Genomic DNA, 25,419 nt, shown 5'->3' with positions numbered 1-25,419 from the left:
TAAAATCACAAACACGTCCATCGCCTGGAAGGACTATTTGAACACAGCAGACTCGTCTACAACCAAAGTAAGCTAGATCTGACAGAATGTTTGGGTACAACCAAAAGCATGTGAAACAGGCCAAAGCATGCAGGATCTTTGCAAAACCAATCTTCTAAGGCTCATCGAAACCACAGAATAGTTGAGGTTGGAAGGGACATGACCCTGTGCAACGTGCTCTAGGGGTACCTGCTTTGGCAGGGGGTTGGACTAGATGATCTCCAGAGGTCCCTTCCAACCCCAACCATTCTGTGATTCTGTGACCTCTGGAGACTGTTTAATCCACCACCCCCTGCTCAAAGCAAGGTCAACTAGGGCAGGTTGCTCAGGGCCACATCCAGTTGGGGTTTTGACTGTCTCCAAGGACGAAGACTCCACAACCTCTCTGGGCAACCTGCTCCAGTATTTAATCACCCTTACAGTAAAAATGTGTTGTGTTTTTTTTTTTTGTTTTGTTTTAATGGAACTTCCTGTGTTTCAGTTTATGTCCATTTCCTCTTGCCCTTTCACTGGGCATCACTGAGAAGAGGCAGAGAGTCTGTCTTCTTTATTCCCCCATTAGGTATTTAGATGCATTGATAATATCCCCCCAAACCTTCACTGCTGCAGACTAAACAGTCCCAGCTCACTGAGCCTCTCTTCATATGAGAGATGCTCTAGTCCCCTAATCATCTTTTTGGTCCTTTGCTGGACTCATTCCAGTATGTCTGTGTCTAGTAGTGGGGAGCCACAACTGTACCCAGCAGTCCAGATGTGTCTCATCAGTGCCAAGCAGAGGGAAAGGATCATGTCCCTTGACCTGCTGACAATGCTCTTCCTAACACAGCCCAAGTATGTTGAATTCCTTTGCTGCAAGGATGCATTGCAGTCTCATATTTGGCTTGGTGTCCACCAGGACTGTCAGGCCCTTTTCTGCAAAGTTGCTTTCCAGCTGATTGGCCCCTAGAGTGTACCAATGTATGGGGTTATTCCTCCCTAGGTACAGGACTTGGCATTTCCCTTTGTTCAACTCCATGAGATTCTTGTTTGCCTATTTCTACAAAAGCTACAAAGTACCTCTGAATGGCGGTAGAGCCATGTGGTCATCAGACACTCCTCCTAGTTTTGCAACAACTGCAAATTTGCCAAGGGTACACTCTGTCCCATCATCCAGGTCATTAATGAAGATGTTAAACAGTATTGGTTCCAGTATCAATCCCTGAAGTAAACCACTAGTGACTAGCCTTCAACTGGACTTCATGCTGCTGATCACAACCCTTTGAGCCCAGCAGTTCACCCAGTTTTCAGTCCATCTCTCTGCTCATTTATCTAGTTCATATTTTATCAGTTTGGCTATGAGAACATTACAGGACATGATGTCCAAAGCCTTACTAAAGTCAAGATAAACCACATCCATTGCTCTTTTCTCATCCACTGAGCCAGACCTACTACATTCCAACTATTAGATTTCACATGTGCTTCTGAAAAGAAATTGGGATTAGAGAGAGAAGGGAAAATAGTATATTTGTGTTGAATTCAGAGAGTTACAAATGAAGAAACCTGAGGCTTAGCCAGTCAGCAGACCTGTTTCATGCAAAACAGAACTAACTCTCATTTTTGAGTAAAGTATTGGAGGCAAGTATATTAAAAAAAGCCTTTGAAGAAAGACCCATGGAAAATTTTACTGGTGCCTTCAAATTCACAGCTGATGTGCAAGCAGCACCGCCGAGGTGTCACTGACAGCAGTAACAAAAACCCAAACATATTACAGAGCAAGAGATAAAGAAAGAAGCAATTCCAAAATTATAAGCATTCCTGGTAGTCAACTTTCTAGATACCTGGGTCAAACCACAAGATCCTGAAACTGGTATGTTATTTGGGGAATTCTGTGTGGAGTTCATTCTTTAACAAGGAAAGGTCCCACAAGATTTTGTAAATGTGCAAATTAGCATCTGTGATGGATTGCAGTTTTTAGCCTGGATTTAATCTTGCTCAGAAACTAATGGCTCTTTAAAGTATTCATCTCCTTCTCCCTCAATAATGCACTTCCCCACCCCTCAAATTTGCCTGAGTGCTTTCCTGTTCAAGAAAGATGTAAAGTGATGGTGCCAGCGGCCCTCAACCTCCCAAGGATTTCTGCACTCCAATGGAACAGCCAGACTCTTCACAGACAGACCATCTCATTATAACCATTCTGAAGTACTTGTTTCTGCTCACAAATATAAGGCAATCATTATATTGTACTACAAGTATTTAATAAATGTAATATTACATCACTCACATTTCAAATAAAAATTAAAAAAAGCAAAGCACCCTACACCACTGGTGCTCACACAAGGGCAGTAACTAAAGAAGAGAATTATAATTTATTTTCCCTTGCCTTTATTTTTCTTGTTTCATATTCTATTTTTAATTCCTACAGTGACAACAGTCATTTTGCTACAGGGTTTATTCATGGAACTGTTTTAGGAGGTACGTCAATGCTTCTTTCTGCTTAGAAAACTAAGTCACTGTCTGTATCAATAAATATTTCTCAGGTGAGCTGCACCAAAATTTGCCCACAAAACTCTAATGATTAAGACATTAAATTGAGATTTTAGGAGTTCAGTTTGTTCTAATTGTAACTTTGGTCACAGTGGCCAATGCCTGTTCTTCAGTTCTTAATTTATAAACTGAGAATCTTTACACTAACACTGAGAGTATCATTATGTATCATATTACGTGTCCTCCTTTAGCTGCTTTCCCATCATTCTGAAGGGCACTGTGTTAGCAGATGACCCAAAACAAAAACCTTATTTGAGCCTCAAGAAGTTTCCAAACTGACAATAAAAGCCTCTGTAAGACAATTAGCTCCACAGCCAAAGCTGTAAGAGAACTTTTTGAAGGCACTCTTGCAGATGGATTAGTGCAAAGTGAATTGTGTTAATGTGATCCAATTTTGAAGAAGATTTAATCTAAGATGACATTATATTTACATAGACTAAGATTACTGATGCAATGTATTAAGATATTTCAATCCTGGGCACTGCAACCTATAGTTAAAAGGATGTTTCAAGTAGCTGAGAAGGTAAGTTTTCATGCCTCTTTAGCTAGAGCTGTGAAAGCTTGCCCCACTCTAGAACATACTGTCTTCTGCCTTCTTTAGTCTCACACTGGTCTAATTATACATAGAGACTCTTGTAGCTTTATTTTCCATGATACTATTTAAATACTATCTTCCCAGAACTTAAGCACACTAACGACCGGTCATAAAGTGCTTGGAAAGAAATCAAGTTATGCAAAATGACTATTTAGGTTGCTTGCAAAAGCAGCCAAAACTGACCCCTTTTTTGAGACAAAATGTGCCACTCCTAACATGCTGTTCACTGCAACACTCCTGTAAATTCTAAACAGCAAGTCAGATTTATTTCTTGTTTAAGTCTTGGTTTTGTTTAGGAGTTTTCTCCAGGTACATTACCTTAGGCTCCCACACACGGTATTATTTGCCCACATAAATCTTTCCAGATATCAGCTTTAAAACATCACCATTTCTGTTGTTCACAACCTCCCATCAATTTAGTTTTGTTTGTGAACCTTTTCTCCTGTGAGGTAGACTCAAGGATGAAGACTTGTTTTATTACACAGTCCCCTTAAAGGAACAAGTTTTCAAAAATGAAGCAAAACACTTGACCCCTGTAACTCTAACATTCTAGAATATGATAAAATCCAGTTGCAACATGACTCTAAAGAGATAAAGGCAGGTAGACAGTTTAGAAACTAGCATGCCAAGAGAGGTGTCCTCTAGAGATGTGATTCAAGAGGAAGACTAAGGGACTGGGGAAATCACAGCTTCATCACAGGAAAGACTTTCAGAAAGCCTAAAGGAGACAATGACACGTAAAAAAAAATTGTATATATTAAAGTTTCTAAGCTCATCTTATAACAGCTCTTCTCCCACATTAACTAGATGAACACTGATTAAAAAAAAAGTTGGTAAAAACTTACATCGATTACATGTTTTTGATAAACATGCATTGTACACTTGACACTCTAAAATTGATTTGTAGAGTCAACCTAGCTATGGCAAGCATATGTTTCTGTTAATCTCCCATACACTGATTTCAGCCAGTTTAGAATGGCAAACAACTGTGAAGGGCCCAATGTAAGTTTGCAGTTAAGAAGGAAAAAAGGGGTCAGAAGAAATTTTAAAAAAAATGTTTCTCAGTATTAACATAAAGAAGAATCTCTTGTAGGGAGAATAATGTGAGGTGAAACTGTAAGCACCAGTTGAGACCAGAAATTAGGAAGAAGTGGCAAACGCAATGATTGTTTCAGGAAGAAAAGAAACAGCTTATACTTACCAAATTATCAGTTTCTGGATCTTCACAGAAAAAGGGTTTTCCTTCTTTCTCCTGCTTCCTTACAAAATTTTCAATATCTACATCAAAACTAGCAGAAGTTGTGCCTTCTGAGCCTTGTGTGGATTGTTCACATTTTTCAAATAATAGTGCTAACAAGGGAAATAGTGGGTGCCTAGAATAAAAGTTAAAATACTTATTCATAAGTATTTTCACTTATATGTACACCACTGAAAAGTAAGACATCTAGCTCATGTAAGGTAAGTCACTCATGTAAGAAATAGAAAGACAAGTCTTGGAACAGACTGCATGTAACACCACCGGCTATAGCAAAACATGATGAAAGTTTGGGTTTTTTTTTTTTCATTTTGATTTACCACACACTCTAGAGGCAAGTAAAGCAGTAAAATATGTATATTTAAATAAAGAGAACAATCACAAGCTAAAAAGCTATGACATACTATTTAATTCACTGAAACTGAGTGGCAAGAGATACATTAATACAATGCATTAGAAATGAGGATTAGGATTTACAAACAGGATGAATGCAGATTTGATTTATGAAATAAAGTCTAATAAAATTCATTTATTCTTCAATGTGGGCCTTATTTATACATCACAAATAACTTTACAGAACTGAGAATAGTATGCAGGCTGTACTCAAGAGGCCTCCTATGAAATCATGCTCAGAGCAGAAGATGATTTTGTTAGCACAAGTCTGTAAACGAGTGGATATATCTTTCTGCTTCAGGTTTTTGGTTTGTACGTTTTTTTACCTGCAAACTGGTAATAAGTATGTCTTTATAAAGCACTTAAGGTGAAAGAACACTTAACCTCATCAAAACTGAGCATATTGCTTAGCACAGGACTTAACACTGGGAAAATCTCAAATTAGCATGTTTATACATCAACATTTAATCCTGTTTGAGCTAATTACTGGGCAATAGATTGTTATTCCTAAAGAAAAGGGAGCAAAGATCGGCCTAATTACAATAAAAATAAAATCTCACATTAAAGATAAAAACTACAGTATAACAAATAGTGACCATAGTTCAACAGTCTGAGTAGCTTCCTAAATTTCAGTTGTGATATAAAGGTAGTCACCTTTAGAATATCCTTTAAAACTAGGCTAAAATTGAAGAATCCCACAATAAAGGGAAGGTTTTTTCTTAGCTGAAGACTGACAGTGAAGCTAATTTGATCTCATTCTTCCCCTGCAAACTACTGAGACAGTTAGCCAAGCGATCATCTGATTTTAAACTACTTATTATTAATTTAAAAAAATCCTCATTCTTTACCCTTCAAAAGACAGAACACGAGTCCATTACTACCTGTAAATGGCCTGCTTGTCTGCATCCATTGGAGTTTGGGATTCTGCAGGGGCAGGACTCACCCCTTCTGCATCAGTTTCAGAGCAGTTGGGATCTTGTTCAGTTTTTAACTCTGTTACTACTTGCATCTGTAGAAAAAGAGTAAGTTATAAGTAAATCTGTATGCTTGACGTAAAATAAGTGTACTGTTTTTTAAGGAAATAGCAATGCAAAGGGCCAGTAAATTGCCAGAAGGTTGGTATGACTTGGCAGTTACATAAAAAGCCATGGCAGTAACAAAACCCCTCTTTTAATCCTTGACACTTTTTGATGGGTAAAGGTCACTTCAAGTTTCAGCATTTGGCTTTAAAACGGGAAAGACAGATATTAGTAAATTATTAGAGCATTTTGTCTCTGAAGTGGCTGGTTTTGGAACAGGCTAGAAAAAATAGAAATTTTTTTTCTCCAAGAAATTTATGGGGATGTCTGCATAAAAAGCCTTTAGGATGAAAACAACAGAAAGGCAAGTTTCTACTCTTAAGTTTTCTTTCTTATTTCTTACTGTATATTTATCAAGATACTGAAGAAAAGAGATCCTGAAGTTTTTCTTTGTCCACTAATATGCACATTTTCTTACAAAGAACTGAAATATTCTCTGTCCCTCCAATCTTTCAATTATCAGGAGCATAACTTCCCCTGACCTTTACTGCTCAAATTTACATATTGTAATAAGAAATTATTTTAGGAACATCAAGCTACTGGAGAAAACAGCAGTAACTGCTTTTACAAATCCATTTAACACACAGTTACACAATCTGCCACCACTGGAAAAAATGACATAGAGCCACAGGTGCTACTGAGCACCTCCTAAATTGCACTAGAGCCTGGTAATGCCTTTGAGGTCCTTTGAAGGTGTTTAAAGTGGTTCTCCCATCACTTCCAGCTAAATATCTTTCAGACTAAAAGGTCTTAAAGGAACCTGACCTCTGAAAGTCATCGTTTCCACCCCCAACCCAAACTCCTTGGTTTTCTCCCCTTTGAGCACTGGGAACATCTGTACAAAGACAGGAAATCATTGCAATTTTTTTTTTCTGCTTAAACCCTGACAAGTTTTATCTCCAGTAGACAGACACTGTTCCAGACATGACCACGCAGCAAGAATTGACAAACACAGAAAGGAAGTGTACAGAATGCAATCATCAGGCCTCTTTTCCCATGAGATGTATGCATCACATCACTCACAGGAACCCTCTGAGAGCAGAGCTGGCCTCCAGAAACTATTACAGAACCCGACTGACAGAATTTAATCTATTTCCATACAACATAAGCAAAAGGAATTTATACTATTCCCAACAAGTAGTCTGGGAGAACAAAAAGATTTGTGCTTTTATTATCTGTAGGGGTCAAGCCATCTCCTAGCAAAATCAGAAACTGAGAAAATGCCAGCGTATCCTACCCAACAGAACAGCCTGCCTTGCAAAAAACTTCCCCAGCAAGCACAGACGATTTTTAAGCCAGAATGCTTGCAAAAAAGATGCAACTAATGGACTCATTTCTTGGCTAATGACAAGAAGAAGGAGCAAAATAAAAGGCAATGACTCATAGAAGTGATTATAAATTTTGACCCATAATCTGCAGAGTTTGAAGAGAGAGAGTATATTCAGTTAGGACTCCATCTCACTAGAAGGAGGAAATAGCTCACTTAAAACGGCAAGCTATTTTCTGTGGCCATTTCCAAACTACAAAAGCAGCAGGCACTCAAATTATCTGTCTTAGTCACTGAGAGCTTAAAATACAAAACAAATAGAAAGAAAATGCTCTCTCCCAATTCATTATTTACAAAAACATGTATTACTCTCACTGATGTGTCACAGGATGGCATGTATTTGCTGGGGGAATAAAGCAAAAGATGTAAGGTGAGAGGAGAGAGAGAAATTAGAATTGCAATAAAAGCAGCAAACAACAACAAAAATAAATAATCCCAGACTGCATTCAGATAAACATCTTTTTGTGAGAGATGGAAAAAGTTGCTGTTTTTCTTCTGACTGTTCGCCACTGTTGCCATCTGCTGACAGAAGTACTTGTATTTACTGCTTAGGGCTGACACATATCAGCGTAAATATGGGTCTTCAGAGTACAGGCCACTGGCATGACTCGTTGACAGTTATCAGTATTTTAATTTAGCCATTCAAATTGTTGCAATATACAGCCTGTTGTACAAAAAAGAAACATCACAGACCAGACATATCTGAGTATGTTTCATTATTCTAGCTGTTCGTTAACAGAAATAAGAAACTGGAAGCCCACTGACCAGCTTTCTAATTAGCAATTCTAATCGATAACCTCATTAAAATGAGTTCAAGTATTTTACCAGTTTTCAGCCTGCAGCCTAACTGCATCAACTTAAACATAGTCAAAGTAGTATATAACTCTAGATAACTAAATTTATCCTTTACTTGCTCAAGACCAATAAGTCTATGACTGCATAAATGTCATGTATCTATTGTAACTGCAGACACGTAAGAACACTGAAGTATCATATACACAAAATACTATGGATGCCCATTTGACTTTGCTATAAATAGGAACATTATAGCACACAAATCGTCTAGAGTAGATTCAGAAGAAAACCCCTTATCTAACCATTCTTCTAGAAGTTAAGCAAAGTCATGCAAAGATTAGCTAAGTCTTTAAAAAGTATACTTTTTTAAAGAATAGCAGCTTATCACTTTAAAGATCTTGTTTGACAAACAAGAACAGATACTTAAACAATGCCAAAGCTGGCATTAAGGAAAAAGTCACTTCCTTTTTTCTCTTGCTAACTGTATTTAGCTCATAGAGAAAGAAAAACACACCTACCTGTTGTCCATCTTGATAGTTGTCTATACTTAATGTCTGTGTTGCCATCATGGTTAATAAAACATTAATTATGTCAAATCATCGTAAGTATGAACAAATATTCTTTAAAAAAAAAAAAAAAAAAAGTCAGTTACAAAAGTGACCACTTAGAATCCAGTTCTAAAAGATGAAAAAAAGATAAAGATTTATGCACACCTCTGCCCAAAAAGTCAGGAGTTTATTGACAATGATAGTTAGTGCATTTTCTCAAAAAAAAAACCCAAGTTGGAAAATGCAACAGGTTTTATCAACAAAAAGTTCGTTGTATCATTTTATTAAAAAATCTTACATTAAAATATAAGAGGCTGAGGTTATTTTACATTCACAGACTTCAAGTATACTTTTTATTTTTGCACTACTTAACTAGCTTATTCTAAGGTAACACATAAAATTTAGAAATGAGCAAAGATTTATGTTTCTGTGTTTTGAGAAGGCTAACAACACATTGAACATTAACATAATTGAAATAATAATAGTCTACAACTGATAAACCAAATGTAAGAAGTGTTAAGGAATACCCTATTTCCTTATATAATCATAGAATCATAGAATGGTTTGGGTTGGAAGGGACCTTAAAGATCATCTAGTTCCAACCCCCCTGCCATGGCCAGGGACACCTTCCACTAGACCAGGCTGCTCAAAGCCCCATCCAACCTGGTCTTGAACACTGCCAGGGAGGGGGCAGCCACAGCTTCTCTGGGCAACCAGTTCCAGTGTCTCACCACCCTCACAGGAAAGAATTTCTTCCTAAGATCTAACCTAAATCTACCCTCTTTCAGTTTAAAACCATTACTCCTCATCCTATCACTACATGCCCTTGCAAAAGTCCCTCTCCAGCTTTCCTGTAGGCCCCCTTCAGGTACTGGAAGGCTGCTAGAAGGTCTCCCTGGAGCCTTCTCTTCTCCAGACTGAATAGCCCCAACTCTCTCAGCCTGTCTTCATAGGAGAGGTGCTCCAGCCCTCTGATCATCTTCGTGGCCCTCCTCTGGACTCGCTCCAACAGTTCCATGTCCTTCTTATGTTGGGGCCCCAGAGCTGGATGCAGTATTCCAGATGGGGGTCTCACGAGAGCAGAGTAGAGGGGCAGGATCACCTCCCTCGACATGCTGGCCATGCTTCTTTTGATGCAGCCCGGGATATGGTTGGCCTTCTGGGCTGCAAGCGCACACTGCTGGATCATGTTGAGCTTCTTGTCAACCATCACCCCCAAGTCCTTCTCCTCAGGGCTGCTCTCAATCCATTCTCCGCCCAGCCTGTATTTGTGCTTGGGATTGCCCCAACCTGCGTGCAGGTCCTTGCACTTGGCCTTGTTGAACTTCATGCAGTTCACATGGGCCCACCTCTCAAGCCTGTCAAGTTCCCTCTGGATTCATACTCATGAGTATGAATCTCATATTCTAAAGTTAGGGCCTGAAATTACTTTTAGAAACCAACATCTCAAATCACTTCTGACATCAAGAATCTACCATCCAAGAATTTAAGGCTCAACAAAGGACAGAACAATATCTGACAACTTTTAAACTATTGGGCCTAGTGATTATATAGTTTCAAAAGTGACATAGGAATTCATACGTCTCATTTTCATAGACATTTGATACTTTGGAAAATATTAATTTTAATAGGATTTATAACACAAGTAAATTTATGTATGTTATTCCCTCTAAGCATTAGCTGGAGTTCAGTGCCCAGATGAGTTAAACATTTTTTTTAAAGTTAAGACACTCAGTAACTTAAAAAAAAAAAAAAAATACTTAGCATAGCACCACCACCAGTTAAGATTTTATCCACCAAATTACTAATTTACATTTCATTTTCTTGTCAGATTAGCAACCATTACAACTGAAATCACGTAACTCATTAAGCTATTACCATAAAATATTACCATAGAACTCAATTTTCCTTGACGCACAGGAGTTCTAATGTTTGGCTACTATAAAAAATATTCATATTAAAAAAGAAGACAGAGCTCATGTCTTGAAAAAGATTACATCCAGGTATTAATTCCAGGTTTTCTGCTCTCTTCCACTTATGTCAGTATCAAAGAACTAAGTATTAGAATTTTCAGATCTTAAACTGGTGAAACAAAAACATTTTTCTTTGTAATGTGTTTAATCACTACAAATTTTTCAATTATTTCCAAATCTTTCCTTCACCATTGTATACTACTACAGTATGCGACCATTTTGAAGAGCAATTTTTACATTTCTGGATATTCTCCCCTACAGATTATAAGAGTCTCAGGTAAATGGTTCATTTAGGAAACACAGGACAATTTTCAAGATTCCCTTCTTTGTTTACTTAACAATTTCAGGCACAGAGACAAACCTAACTCCTCAGTACAAACCTCAAGCCTTATTTTGCATCAAGTTCTATTCAAAGTGCAGTTCCTAAGCATCACTGCAAATTTTTTTTTTTTTAGAACAGCTTTAAAGACCAGAGAAGTTCACCAGGATGACATAAGCATGACTTCCTTTACAAACAAGGTTACTGACTTTCATTCATTCATGCTTAAATGGAGCTGTTACTCTTTGGGAGTCTATGTCATTTTACACACACAAAAGCATCTTGGGAACCACAAATATGATCAGACAGAGCAGGCTGGGTTTTGGCATTGGGTCATGTGCAGAGCTCAACAATTTTCTATCCATAGACAATGTGCACGTATCATCTTAAGTAGCTTGTGGGATACTAGCTAAAAGGTATGCTACAGTTTGGGAACTTCTATGCTGCAACCTGTTTTTCTTAAGAATACAGTTTACAGAGGAAAAGAGTAAAGACTGCAGTTAGAGATTTTCTAATAGCTTTAATGGAAGTATTTTCTGGCCCTAGCTTCTCTATCTGTCTTTGTAGAACATCAGTATCTCTTTCTTTAAAACTCCAAAAATATTACTTATTTCTCCACCAAAATAAAAAAAAAATAAAATGGGAATGACATAAATGCACTCACCGATAGAAGTACTTCAGATTTTTAAAGGTTTTTTTAATAGTTATGAATCATATATTGTTAAAGCATTTGCCACAATAGCAAAGTGAGATATCTTTCAAAATACTTTAAGGGGACATGTTCTAAAACATTAGCCCTGTAAGCATTTGCCTTACATTTAAACATTTATTTCCTTTCAAAAATGGCAGCTTACAACCGGGGCATTAGTATCTTTCTGTATTTGTAGAGTGAAAGGGCACATACAAAATGCTGCTTTTCTTTCTTCTCAAAAGGCACAAATTTCATTTCTGACTGTGATATCCAAAGCACAGACCAGACTATTCTCAAAATAAAAGCAGAAGAGTTGAACAGGTCAACAAGGAAAGGGTAAGCAGTATTCAGTGATTGTTTTAGAAGCTGAAGAAGTTCCTCACAAAACGCTGTTACAGAAATTGTTTGGCTGTGGGAGAAAGATGAAGTTTTTAGTCAGAAAGGAGGAAATAAGAAGATGTAAAACAGTCCTAGAAGAGGAAGAATGCCTTAGACTTAAGCAAGGACGTGAGATCATACTAGTGACACAAAGAACACTGTGGAGAGGGAGGCAACAAAGATAACACATGTAAACTGGTGAAGAGAATAGGACATGGCAAGAATTTCTGGAGAATCAGACAAGCTCCACCAACCCTTCCTTCCAGATTTCCATAAGGAAGAGACATTCCACATCTGGAAGTGCCTCAGGCCACACGAAGGAAGAAAGAGGTGCACAGCTTTGAGCTAGATCCATAGATTATTTCATCAAGAAGGACTTTTGCCCTATTCTCTCCCAGGGGAACGGCAGGAAAGAATTCTACGTGGGTATATCCTTTATTTCCCGTAAGAGCTTCCCCTCTGACTTATAATTACAGTAGAAGAAGATTAAGCTATTAGGCAAGAGAGCAACTGATGAGATTTAGTGAAGACAACTACTGCATATCAAGAAGAACAAATTGAGCTAATCACACACTTAAATTGAGGCAATTAACTGAGGAATTACTTTGGTTCACTAAAGAGAAACATCTCATTACCCAGTAGCGGTAAGAGACAAACTATGTTAAACTTTAAGAAAAATAACTGAAAAGGTATTTACACATTTGGCTTTTATAACCTAATTTAGGATAGAGCATCCAGTTCTAGTTAGCAGATACACAGCCTAAGCAGATGTTCATTCTGCAAACAACGATGTTAGATGAAGCTGGTATCGCTGCCAGATGTTTATCACCGCCACCCTGCCAGAGCTAATTACTTCCACAGCTCTACCACTGAGCTCACAGAACACATGAATGATTTCTGATCCTTTTTACATAAAGTGAGCTAGGCTAGTTCAACCCGCTGTTAAAGGTGGCTATGATGTAAACCATCTGACTTAGTCTGAAGCACGTTGCTGTGCACTCATACAACCCCTGCTCTTGGCTGACCTATTAGTGTGGTAATTTCTGGCTGATGTGCGGTAATTATCAACTCACAGCAGGACCATCTTTAACCAGCACAGCTATACCCAACACTATATGGCCTAAGGTATCTGAAGTGGTCCTAAGAACACATGACTTCTCGACAACTTAGCTTTAAAAATGCCAACGATTCTTTGTTAAAGAAATCGAGAGTAGAAGGAAAACTGTGCATTTGTGTTATATTCAAAGAGTTACAAATTGAAAAAAAAATAACCCAAGGCTGAGAGAGTCAGCCAGTCTGCATCATGCAGAAGAGAATTAACTCTCATTCTATTTATTTTGAAAACAAAGTGTGAGGAAAACCCAAGGAAATGTTTAAGGTCATGTAAACTGGAAGCTGATGCACGAACTGCAATCAGAAACTCCAGTGATATCTGTGGCGAAAGGGAATTCATAAAATCATTGTGCTCTGCAAAGAAAGCGAAAGGGAAAAAATTCAAGCCTTTAATAAAAATAAGTGTGAAGGTAAAACAGAGCAGAAAAGAAGCCAAATTAAGAGGGGTAATCATAATTAGAAATGTGAAGACTTTGTGCAAGTTAAGGAGTATCTAAGAGAAGAGATTAAAGGTGAGCTGAAACATGTACACAAAGTGATCACTTAACATACATCACTCCTCACTTGCTCTACTTACTCCTTCATAATTAAGAGCAAAGGGACCACCCACTGTTAACATAAGGTGCAAGTAAGCTGTTGGGAGTTCAGTAATATCATTTTTAACATATACAAGCTACAACAGATGTTTGTAATAGATATAAATAGTTATGCTTCAGGGTATAAACCAACCACTAACTGTCTTAGGGTTGTGAAGAAACTACCCAACAGAGTTGTTAACAAGTAATTGTTCCTTCTAATTTTCCCCTATACATGTTCCTTTGAAGTCCTGTCCGAACTTCAGAGAGAAATGGACGACTGGCAGATTCAGCATGGCTATTTGTTCGTTCTTATTTAACTTTAGTCCTGGCACTTGCTCTATAACATGGATCCTTATATTCACATACAAATTTACAAAGAAACAAAAATCAAAACAGCAAGCCTGTCTGACAAATGAAAAGCATCTAGAACTGGCTTCACTTTTCATCAAAATACGTAACGATATTTGCTTCCAGGGCACACGGCTTTCTAAAGGAGATAAAATATTGGCCGTGAGAAAGCCGCTCACCCCTTTCCTTCAATGGGTTGAAGACGACATTATCTTGTTCCAGCAGAGTGAATCCCACTGATGTATGACATAGAGGACAGAAACCTAAAAACCAACAGAGAAATATTCAGAAGGAGGCAACAACACAGAACATACTTTCTGAGACAATATGATTAAAGAAAATTTTTTGGTTTATTATGTGGTTCCCTCCCCGAGTTTAAATAAACTGACAGGAATTTTTTTGCATGTTTTGCAAAATATTTTGCATTTTTAATCATCTCTAATCACACCCACTATCCCATGCTCTTATTTGAACTTTCCTACATCTTATTCCATTCATTCTCCATATTTATCTTTGTCTTTGCTGACTCCTCTAACAGAAGGCTACATGTGGACTGCTAACTCACTTGCTGTTCAACCTTTATATTTTACTCTCTGGCTCAGTGTCTGTCTGCTTACACTAGACAAGACACATCCCAAAAATAAAACCACGAAATGCAAATAGGAATAACTCATCAGTGTTGTAAAAATTAAGCATGAAACCAAGAAAGGTGAAAGACTTTTTTTTTTTCATTTAAATCTCCTTCATAATCATGCTTTGATTTTACCAGGGGATGTATTCTAATGACGGCTATGATCAAGTAATCTACTACATGATAAGAAACTAACAGACTATAGGGAGGGGCGCGAGCCATTGTTAGGATCACGTGTTCTGTGAAGACAGGTTCTGCTACAGGATTATTCAGCAATTTTGAAAAGCTTTCAAAACATTACCACTCAAAATTACTTTAATTATATTTAATTTAATAGCACCTGTTTAATCTACTAAAGCTACTTTTAAAAAGTAGTAATGACTGTGAAAGCAAAGTAGCAAAGATTGTGAAAATGTATTTAGAAAATACAACTGCTGAAAAGCATTTAAAAAAGCCTGCAAAACTACCTCAGGGGAAGTTCCAGACACTGATGTTGCACAAAGGCCATCTGAAATGATATGATGGCTGAAACACGCAGCTGAGATCTTGATTCAGATTATCTCCATTTCTCACATAGACAAAGTTTCTGTGTTCCCAGTTTTGCCAACTGCATAAGAACTGGAATAAAAGTAACTCAAACATTTTTGAAAGTGAAATGAAGTTGGTATTGACAACCGACATTTATCCATGCGTAATGTAGAAGTAATGTTTTTCAGACAAGTTCACAGAAAAACAAAATGCTAAGGGCCACTCAATATAGATGCCACCTCTGGTTCATGAAACCTAGCTCTAAAAGAGCAGGGACGATACTCTGAGGAGTTCTAAGGCAGTATAAGCTTCATTGGTTAGAGATGAAATACTGAGCTAGAAGGAGTTTCAGTCCAAACTGATACACCTAGTCTTGAAGCCTCAAGGGGCAGATGATGCATTAGATCTTACCACTTTAACTGTCAAAGACCTATGTCCCCAAAGAACGGACTTCTCTCATTTTTGTAACTTCTTAATTCTGTTCTGAGAAGACAGTGTACCCTCTTATTCCCTTCTTTGCATGCTATTTATCTTCTATAATTTTGGTACTCATTTTCATCCACCTCAACTTACTGCACTACTTTCCAATAAAGGACTTCTCACTATTCATAGCATCTTCTGAATGTAGGTCACTGCCAGATAAATTGGGATTATCTGTTCGTTGTCTCTGCTCAGACATAAAGAAAGACTACTTCACCGTTGCAAATCGAAAAACCTGCTCCATTCATTCAAAAACAACTGCAGTAAAGAACCGATTGTGTCACTACTGCCAGATCTGGTCACTCAAAAATATTTCATGTATGAAGAAGAGAGCAATCCTTGCCTGCAAAGCCTTCTGCTGAAACTCTGGAAACAGGCAAGTTTCTAGACAGTGTATGAGATATTGAGGGCAGAAAGAAAGAGATACTGAGGAAATGCAGGCCCAGGTGAAAGGTGCCGCAGAAGAAAAGGTTTGGCTGAGAAGGAGCCAGAGGACACTGCAGTCATATTGCCTTCTTCCAAGAGACACTTGACAGCAATTAAGACTAGAGTCTACCCTAAAACATATCAGACAAGAAAACAAGAGAGATCTGAGCTTGCATGTTATGTCCTCTTGCATAGCCCAGTGGGGGCAAGAAGAGGGAGCAGATATACCTGTTAAAAGATGAAGACAGTATCAAGGCACTGTGGAGCCTAAACTTGAAATTGCTATTGCCAATTCATTTTTTCCCTTTACTCCTCTTGCAGACAATTTAAAGTCATGTCATCATAATAAAGAAGATACTTTACTATGATACCAAAACCAAGGGCAACTTGCTTTGTCACTTAAAAAGCGTTATCATGATTGAAGTTTTTACTACAAAGTAAAATATGACCTTGTTCATTCAAGCGTAGAAGAACCCTCTGTTCAGTCATTCTCTCATTTTGCATGTCAGATAGTAAGAAACAAAGACCTGTGCATACATTCACATATAAAAATATTAGCAGACATTAATATAAAGATACATTTATATTTTTATAGATTCAAATAATAATAATGAAGCAATATGTAGTATATATATGACAACGTGCCATCAGGGATTCATTTTACCTTTGCTGCAGTGGTTACCTATCTCCGTCAACCTGCCTACAAAGAGACATTCAGTAAAATTAAGACAAACAAATCGTTATGAAGTTGATGCATACAAGTTTATTAAAACTGTGTTCAATGAGAATGTACTCCTCATTCAGCAGCAAGGTGGCTCCCATTTCCTCTATCTTATGTACTTACAAAGTATAGTTATTATTTAGAATATTATACTTTTAGAAAGATGATGTTCCTGTTCAGGAATATAATACCAGCCTCGGGGAGTTGCACTATGCAGATACAGCTAAACAGTTATTACACAACAGCTATGCTGTCAATTTCCCTGGGAGACAAGCCCTAAAAAGCCACAAAACCAATTTTCAGCTGCAGTAAAATGAGATTTACTTTGTGTCACTTTTTTCCCTTTATTGTTTGGTACTGCAATAAAGTTATTTATATATTAATCTTGATGAATATGAGATTACATTAAAAAAACAAATGCATATTCAACTTTAACTGAAAATTAAAAATAAATTAAAATCCACCACTAAGGTTAAAATTCTTCAAAACACAGGCTACACTACAAGCTATCATCAACCTTTCTTTGCCTGTAGGATTTTGAACATATATACTATGTAACACTGATTTTATGCAGCAAGACCTCTCCAACACTATATATACTGCTTTGTTGTCCCATCAATCTTTCATAGCATTCTCTTTTCCTATCACCCCATCTCAGAATTTAACAAGCCATACTAAGTCTTTATATCACAGACTATCTTCCAAGCATCACCACACAATGTCACACAGCATGATCAACAACAAAGCATCTCATGGAAAGATTTGTGTCCCTTTAGCAATTCACTCTCTGTGTAAACTCTGCTTTCAGTGTTTTGCAGGAGTTCTGGAAATTCTCCTCTTTGCAGGTATCAAAAATGAAAAAAAGTTTTATAAAAAATGTGCCACTTTACAAGCTAAAACTTGCATATGCAGTAACTGATAAAATGGATATTAAGGATGCATAAAATAACATAAATATCTCAAGGCACAACAACAAAAGCAGAATTAAGAGCATGTGGGTCTTCTGAAGAACTTCAGCTCCTTAATTCTGCATAGACTCTTTGTGTTTACAGCAGCATATTTCTTGGGAAGCGTGCACAATCATGGTCCGTGTTCATGGTTCATGTAATCACCAATTCTTCTTAACAACAAGGAAGAGAAAGATGAGAAATCCTATCCAATCTAGTCATAAAATAATGTCACCTCAGTACGCTTAGGTATCCTGCCCTCCACGTAGCTCTTGGCATTGCATAAGAAAATCCTCAGGTTGCTCTCCTACCTTCTGCAAAATGAAAACCTCCTTCTTCCAACTATTAAAAGATTCTCAAATTCAAGAAACTTCCTGCAGCATCTCACTTTCCCCTACCCATTTCACACTGTAATTTGACCTTGCTTTATTAGCTCCATAAAGTAATAGTGAGAAATTAAGGGGACTAAACAGAAATTTTGGTAAAAGGAACCCAAAACTCAGTGGAAAGGAAACTTCCCTTCTTTAATTGCTCCAAGATGCCCAAGGGATTAGGGTCTGAAGGAGCAAAAATATTTCCCATCATTCCCTCATTCATTCCCAATATTCACATAGTAAATGAAGATTCCTTCAGGGTTTTTTTTTTCTGTATTAACACTGCAAACTGAAGGCCTTTTTACAGTTCTTGCTTATGAATCCTAGCAGACACATCATGATTCCACATGCCTATCTACTTGTCACAGGATATAGACGTATTTTTTCCCCCGCAGTATTCACCCAATGTGCTGTCATCATAACATTTTGGACTCAAAATCAAGAAGACAGTGTAGTATCTGCCTTGCTGCTATCGTGGTAAGAGGACTGCATTAGAAAGACTACCAAAAACCCCGTACATACCAGAGGACATGTATCAGCAATTCCACAGCTGGAACTGATTCTAGTACAACTTTCCTACTTAATGATATTTAATTACTTTTTCAAACACAATTTCATTTAAAAAACAAAACAAAACAAAAACAAAAAACAAAAAAACAACTCCACCTTCCACATTTCCCCAACATTCCCCACGTGGATAAACAGCAGGTTTGCATATGTGCTAGACACAATTCTGTTCCTTTGCCATTGAAGCCTTTGGAATACCCACACAAGTGTGTAGTGAATCTCTTCTGGAGACACTAATTTTATCATAACCTTCCAGGCAAATTAAACCAAAGCAACAGGAAATCCTATTTTAATCATGATTTGTATCAGCACCCAATGAACTACGACTGAAACTAATCTTGTTTTGTTTATACTTTGCGGTTTCATAAAGAAGACACAGCATAACCACCAATCTCACTATGCCTTTATTGCTATTGAATACTTCACAGTGTTAGCAAGTAGTTTACGTAAGCATGTGTAAGTTTTCCAACATTTTTATTATAAAACTATGAAAGTTCCTCATTTTCCTTTCTATGAAAGACTGAATTCCTAATGCTACTGAAGTACACTTAAAGGATGATGAAGAGTTTTATTTAACTAATAACTGCATTTGAAATGGACTTAAGATGTTGAATGCATCTACACATTTTTGGCATTTAAACACTTCATCTAAATGAATACATTCCATTGTCAATTTTTTCATTTTTATGTCCTTTATGATTTCAGAAATAATGAGCTCGTCAATGAACCAAGCATTAACTTGGACTAGCTGAATAAACCGAAGTGACACAAAATCCTGGTCCTGCAACTGTCTGTCAAATCCGGTTCCGATCATCAGTAACTTCTCCAGAATCTTCCCTCTTTAGACTCTAACATTTCGTCGAACACGAACAATTTTGTTTTGCTGCTAAGTGCAGGCCCTAAAATGAACTGTTATTTTCTTTTCAAAATGGTGACTAAATAAAAATTCTTCCTTTCTTGCTTCACTTTATCCACAACTCTTTAGTAATGGTGAGCCAGAAGCAATCAGTTCAACTAGTTTCTACAAGGAAGATGTGCTATGTTTTGGCCTCTTCTGTTCCTGCTGCCAACACCCTTCATACTCCCTTACCTGCCTATCCACGTTCTTTCTGCTCTTCAGCCTCGTTCTACCCTTCCACAACAAAGTACAGCTCATCCTCTTTCTCACCTCTTGCCCTATCTCATTCCCCACTTCTGACAATTTGTAATTTTGCTAGTACCATCCTTTTCAGGTTCCTGGGCCTATTGCCTTTCCACCAAGCTTCAATCTCTATTCCCCATCTCTCCCCAAACACCAGTATTCATGCCTCCATGAGTATGACTGCTGCCTAAGCATCCTGGGCTTGGGGGAGAAGCACAAATAAAGAAAGACTATTTATGATTAAACTTACCCATCACCTACTGTGGGATGCATCATGCTTAACTACTTGGTCCAGATGATGACTGCACAGTCAGGTGACATGAAAGGACCAACAGACAGGAAGATACTTGTGTTACATGGAATATTCTGATAGTTTAGTTAATAAGTATTTGCCAACTAACATGCATGAACCAGTTTTTCAAGAGCTTATGATTTGTTGAAGTTTCTCGAGGAACAGCCATACGCTCTGTGTGAATGTTTACACTCTCTTCCCCTCTCTCCTCTGCAATGCTAAATTCCAGAACTGAAGTGTTGACATGCTCTTAAATAAGCCAAACAAGCATTTCCCCCCCCTTTAAATTAACATATTTATTTTATCTTAAAGTAATTTTAAAAATGCTGAGTCATTTTAGCTTAAAGTTTCTGGAATAACCCTGCTCAAACATACTCATCATGGCAAATTTCAGTATGACTAAGAAATAAGCTACTGGAAACAACATCTCAACATAAAAAAAAAATAACCAGACAACCTTACTCCTGGCATCGCGACTATCACAGCCCAGAACACACACAAATGGGCTAGAACACATATAAATTAAGTGATCATAGACTGACCTGGAAGCTCAAGTTCTTTACTTATAAAACATACAACACAGCTCACACATTTTCATTCCCATATTCTCTGGGCATGTTAAACATGTATAATGCTCCAATTGCTGTTTCATAATTGCTTCTGTTTCCTTTGAATACAAAAGACTTTGACTTTATTTTTCAGTAATAAGTATTATAATATCCTTTTCCCTTTGTTTTGTTTGCCATGTATTTGCAAAAACAGCTAAGCAGGATGTGAAGCATAGCCACATTTCCTAGCTTCCTCTGCCCTCGAGAAAAAACACAGACAAATCCAAAAGCTCATAAATAAAATATAAAATGGAATGTGGCGGTTTAAAAAACCCCTGATCCCTCTTTTAGTACACCAGCAGTAAGCTATTGTATTCTGCGCTTTTTTTTTTGTGTGAATTTACTGTCCACTGCAGAAGATGACAGTTACAGACCCATAGGTATAGCAGGCTAAGGGACAGTACATGATTATCACAATCAGTTAGCTCCCATTTTCAAAAAATCACCTTTTGACTGTCTAAGTGCTTAAGTGGCCTTCCTGTTTAACAGCAAATAGCTCTTTTATACACCTATGTACAAAAAAATGAGAACAACATGGCCTGGAGTAGTTGCTATATTAAAAACAAACAAGCGTGTTCACACAAAGGATGATAAGGAAGCATGTGATGGCAAGTAGACCTAAGTTTTATTTCCACGTCTAACACCAACTCCCTTTTTGTCCTTCAGCAACATACACGGCTTGGTATCCTCATGCTGCTGGCGGGGGCACCAAGTTACTGCCCTTTACCAACTTCACAAAAGCACGCCAGTGCTCCATTAACAATGAAGATTGGTATTTCCAGATTCTTGGTGTTGTCATTTTATTTTCTACCCCACTCCTAGCTCCATTTGATGACAGCCATGTTCTACAGTTACAACATAAGCAATCTTACTGAACAAAGCAAAGAACCTGCTAACAAACACGAATACTTCAGCATTCGGTTATCTTAGGGAGAGCTATAATGGTCTGGGTAAAATACTTTGGTAACATCTGGCAGCAAGTAAGCAAAGAACTCCATCAGCAGCTTTTTTCCTTGCTCTTGGAATCCTCTTGCTTAGAAGAGACATAAGTTGTTTTACATTCTGTACAGCATTGAGCTGTGCTAAAATACCCCTCCAGCCAGAGACTTATCATTTGTAAGCCTACGGAGTCTTTTAACAAGTGAGACTGAAGCAACCAGCTGCTGCAAGAGAGAAGTAACATTTGTGGAATTTTAAATTTCACACACACACAAAAATAATTCAGTCTTTCTTACACCAAAATAAAAATATTAGTCTGCTTTATTGTAAGCTTTCACATGTGTGCCAGTTTTGCAGAGGTAACATTTGGCTCCCAGACCACTACATAATATTCTGAAATACAATTTGGACATCGTCTCTCTTCATTCAGGACACTAACAGAGCCGTTAGAACAAGCAGTTCCACTATCACAGTAGTGGTTCTGTGGATCATTCACCCTTGGCCGTTAGTACAGGGCTTAATAACAGCAAAAGAATTATTCTTTTCCAGGAAATTGAATTGCTCCTAAACACTGCTACCACAGCAAGTTTAGAAATCAGAATTATTATGACTTTATTACAGCACTGCATTTACAGTACAGGGAAATGTATGAGAAAAATACAGTCTGAAAGGAAAATTCTGAAAAAGAAAGTACAGCTTCTAGAAGACATATCCATTTTATGACTGAAGTATTTAGAATAAACACATATATTTAATTCATTCTAAACTCCTTTCAGTTGCACTAATGGAAAATTGCAAGGACTTAGTTTTAGAATGCTATTTTTTATATTCAAAAGATAATCTCAATCTTTAAAATTGTATCTAGAATAAGAGCGAGCACAAATCAGGGTTGTAAGTTTCTTAATATTAGACTGAATTTTTACATGCCAAAGTGAAATTTCCAAATACAAAATAAAACTCCAACCACTCATAACAACAACATACACAAAATTTGAAAAATCCTCAATTTTCCTATTTGCACATAGGAAACTGTAACAAGATAAAAATACCAGTCCAGCAAAGCACTTTAACTACATGATATTAAGACCCACGTCAGATAAGAGACAGGTATTAGTATTCAATTTATGTAGAGAAGGATACACAGGCACAGATAAAAAATGCATGCCCCAAAATCACTCAGGAGACCAATGAGAACGAACAGTATCAGTCTCCAAAGTCTCAGTGCAGTGCAATAGCCTCTACACTACCTATCTTTACCCTGCGAATGGAGTAAATGGAGCTGTGCCTTTCACGATTTAACTGAAGCTTACGTTAGGAAAACAGTGAAACCTATACTGAAGATTTCCTCGGGATACTTTAATCATAAGATGACAAGAAAACATGTAAAGCCGTAACAGTAAAAATATACTATACACTTCATAAAATAAACTGAAGATAGAACATACATTAAAAAAAAAATCAGAATTACTTATTTTGGCTAAAAACGACGACATGCCAAGAAGCATGAAATTGTTTCTTCAGACTGAATAAACGTGAAATGTTTGGGATTTTTTCCTCACAAGTTTTTTAAAACTTAAATGTAGTGATTATATATGGCTACACAGACTAAAAGGATAATTCTGCGATTTTATTTTACAAAGCTATTTAGAAAATGCACTCAAAATGCATTTGCTGTTGCTTGATACTCTAGCAATGACAAGGTCTGGAAATACACAGGACTTCTGATACAATCACAACAATTTGTTTCCTGGTTCAGTATATTCCATAAAATTTGTACATGCAGCTAACAGAGACTAACCAGGATTCATTCTTAAACAAGACTTCAGCGCCTATCCAGCTGCAGAAGCTGTATCAGTTTAACTACACGTATATAACTAAAGGGATATAACCCCAAAGCCCAGGCAGACTGTAAGCAGTTTATATCCCACAGAGGAAAGGGAACAACCTGTAAGTGTATTCACAGTATGTAGAATAGCAAGCTGGATACATTTCTTAAGCTATAGTTGTTACAATTCCCCTAATCAAACAATCTACAGGGGTGAAACTTTGTTGCAGAGCATGCTCTAGAATAAAATTATGAACAGTATTATGAACTAACTATATGTGAATGTTTTTGTAAAGACTAAGAAAGAAATCTTTAGCTTTTCTAGAAAACAATTAGACGAGACGTTTAGCATACACTGAAAATTATGTACACCCTCCTACTATCCTCCATAGGATGCTGGCTCAAATGTTTTCCAACATCCACAGACCAGAACGTATTGTTGATGCCTCCTGTTCCTGTGATCTGTTTAATGGAATGTACACACCATATTCCAAATAGGGGCAAGGACAAAAATGAATCTTGCCTGGACAGCTCTTAACTGCATGTGACAATTTAAAAAAAAAGAAGTAATTTATTGCATGGCATAAAAATTCACTTATAAGGGTATCGTACCAGATTTAGTCTCATTCTCCCTCCCAAGACCATAATAACCATTTACTTACACGTTCAGTGATAAAAAGGGGTCATGAACTGCATCAGATTTAGAAAAAAAAATACTATGCGTCTCTAAAACTACACTATATTTTTCCATTTAGGACAACAGAAAATATTTAATAAATATTAAAAAAAAGATAGTGATAAGCTATACAGAGAAGTACCACACAGACGTGTTAACTACTTATGTTGTTAAATGATGAACTCTGGGCCATACAGCTGCCGTTGTGGGAATGAGAGAAAGCTATCGACTACTCCACGGAGACCCGGGACATGTGGCTAATTGAGGCAATATTTCAGTATAAAACCAGCACTTGATTTATTATTGTTTACACACATCATAAGCGGGGCCTCTGGGCAATGTCAACTTTCAGCTCCTAATTGCGGCTGTGTGAACACTCAGGATGCCTCGGTCTAGGTGTCAAGAAGCCTCTGCTCGTAACCGAGCCAAGAGACAATGAGGTCACATCAAAAATAAAAAAGAGGAAGAAACCACCTCACGCCACAACTGCGCACACTGCCCCAAGTGCCAGCCGCTACAGAATCTGCTTTCTATGAATAAGAGGGAAGGCGGGGGGGGGGGGGAGCAGATCCACAGACGCGCAAGCCCCCGCTCTCCCGGGAGGCGGGCCGGGCTCCGCCGGACCGCTACGCCACCGAAGCGGCACCAGGGACGAAGGCAGGGTCTGGGGGTCACCACCCCACCCCCGCCGGCACCCCACGGCTCCGGTACGGGGGGCTACGCGCGGCCGCTGCGGCCAACTGCCATCGGTAGCCCCCTTCCTCCTCCCCCCCTGGGCCGCACCCGGCCGGGCCGGGGCAGGTGCGAGGGGTTGGCAGCTGCCGCGGCGGTTTGATCCCCGCGACAGGCGAGGGCTTCCCGAGCTGAGCTGGGCTGGGTCGGGTCGGCGGGGCCTGGCACGGCAGCGAGGGGAGGCGGGGGCGAGGAGGACCCCGCAGAGCCCTTGCCCTGCCCCCAACCAAGGACGGCCAACACGGCGCTGGCCCTTTAAGTATCACATCGCCTCCCCCCTCCCGTCGCCCCCTCTCCCTTCTCCCTCCTCCTCCTCCTCCTCCCCACGGCCGCCGCGTCCCCTCCGCGCGGCGCCGAGCAGCGGCCCGCGCTCCCTCTCGCCCCGGCTCCTCTCCCTTCTCCCCTCCCTGCGCGCGCCCGCGCGCGGCGCCTGCGCGCCCCCGAGAGACAACGGTTACACGGCGGCCGTTCGAGAAACTTCCTCGCTCCCCCCCCCCCAACCCCCTCCCCTCCACCGCCACCGCCCCTAACCCCCCTCTGGGCCAGTTGCGGGAGTGCGGGTGCCCCCTCCCCGCTGT

The 25,419-nt window shown here is 38.6% G+C and overlaps 1 protein-coding gene across 1 annotated transcript in view; it reads right to left on the bottom strand.

Moving 5' to 3' along the window:
- PKNOX1 (PBX/knotted 1 homeobox 1) overlaps positions 1–25,419 on the bottom strand; it is a 49,477-nt gene that overhangs the window by 23,786 nt on the left and 272 nt on the right. Inside the window, exons 2-5 of the mRNA XM_068425288.1 lie at positions 14,134–14,217; positions 8,525–8,626; positions 5,687–5,814; positions 4,359–4,530 (exon numbers count right to left, since the gene is read on the bottom strand). Coding sequence (XP_068281389.1) covers positions 4,359–4,530; positions 5,687–5,814; positions 8,525–8,575 — 351 coding nt within the window. The 5' untranslated portion in view covers positions 8,576–8,626; positions 14,134–14,217. The remainder of the gene's footprint in view (positions 1–4,358; positions 4,531–5,686; positions 5,815–8,524; positions 8,627–14,133; positions 14,218–25,419) is intronic.

This window comes from Nyctibius grandis, chromosome 2, assembly GCF_013368605.1.
Source record: "Nyctibius grandis isolate bNycGra1 chromosome 2, bNycGra1.pri, whole genome shotgun sequence".
Taxonomy (NCBI): domain Eukaryota; kingdom Metazoa; phylum Chordata; class Aves; order Nyctibiiformes; family Nyctibiidae; genus Nyctibius; species Nyctibius grandis.
Note: the sequence above shows the minus strand (reverse complement) of the source record. Positions and strands in the feature narration are given on the sequence as shown.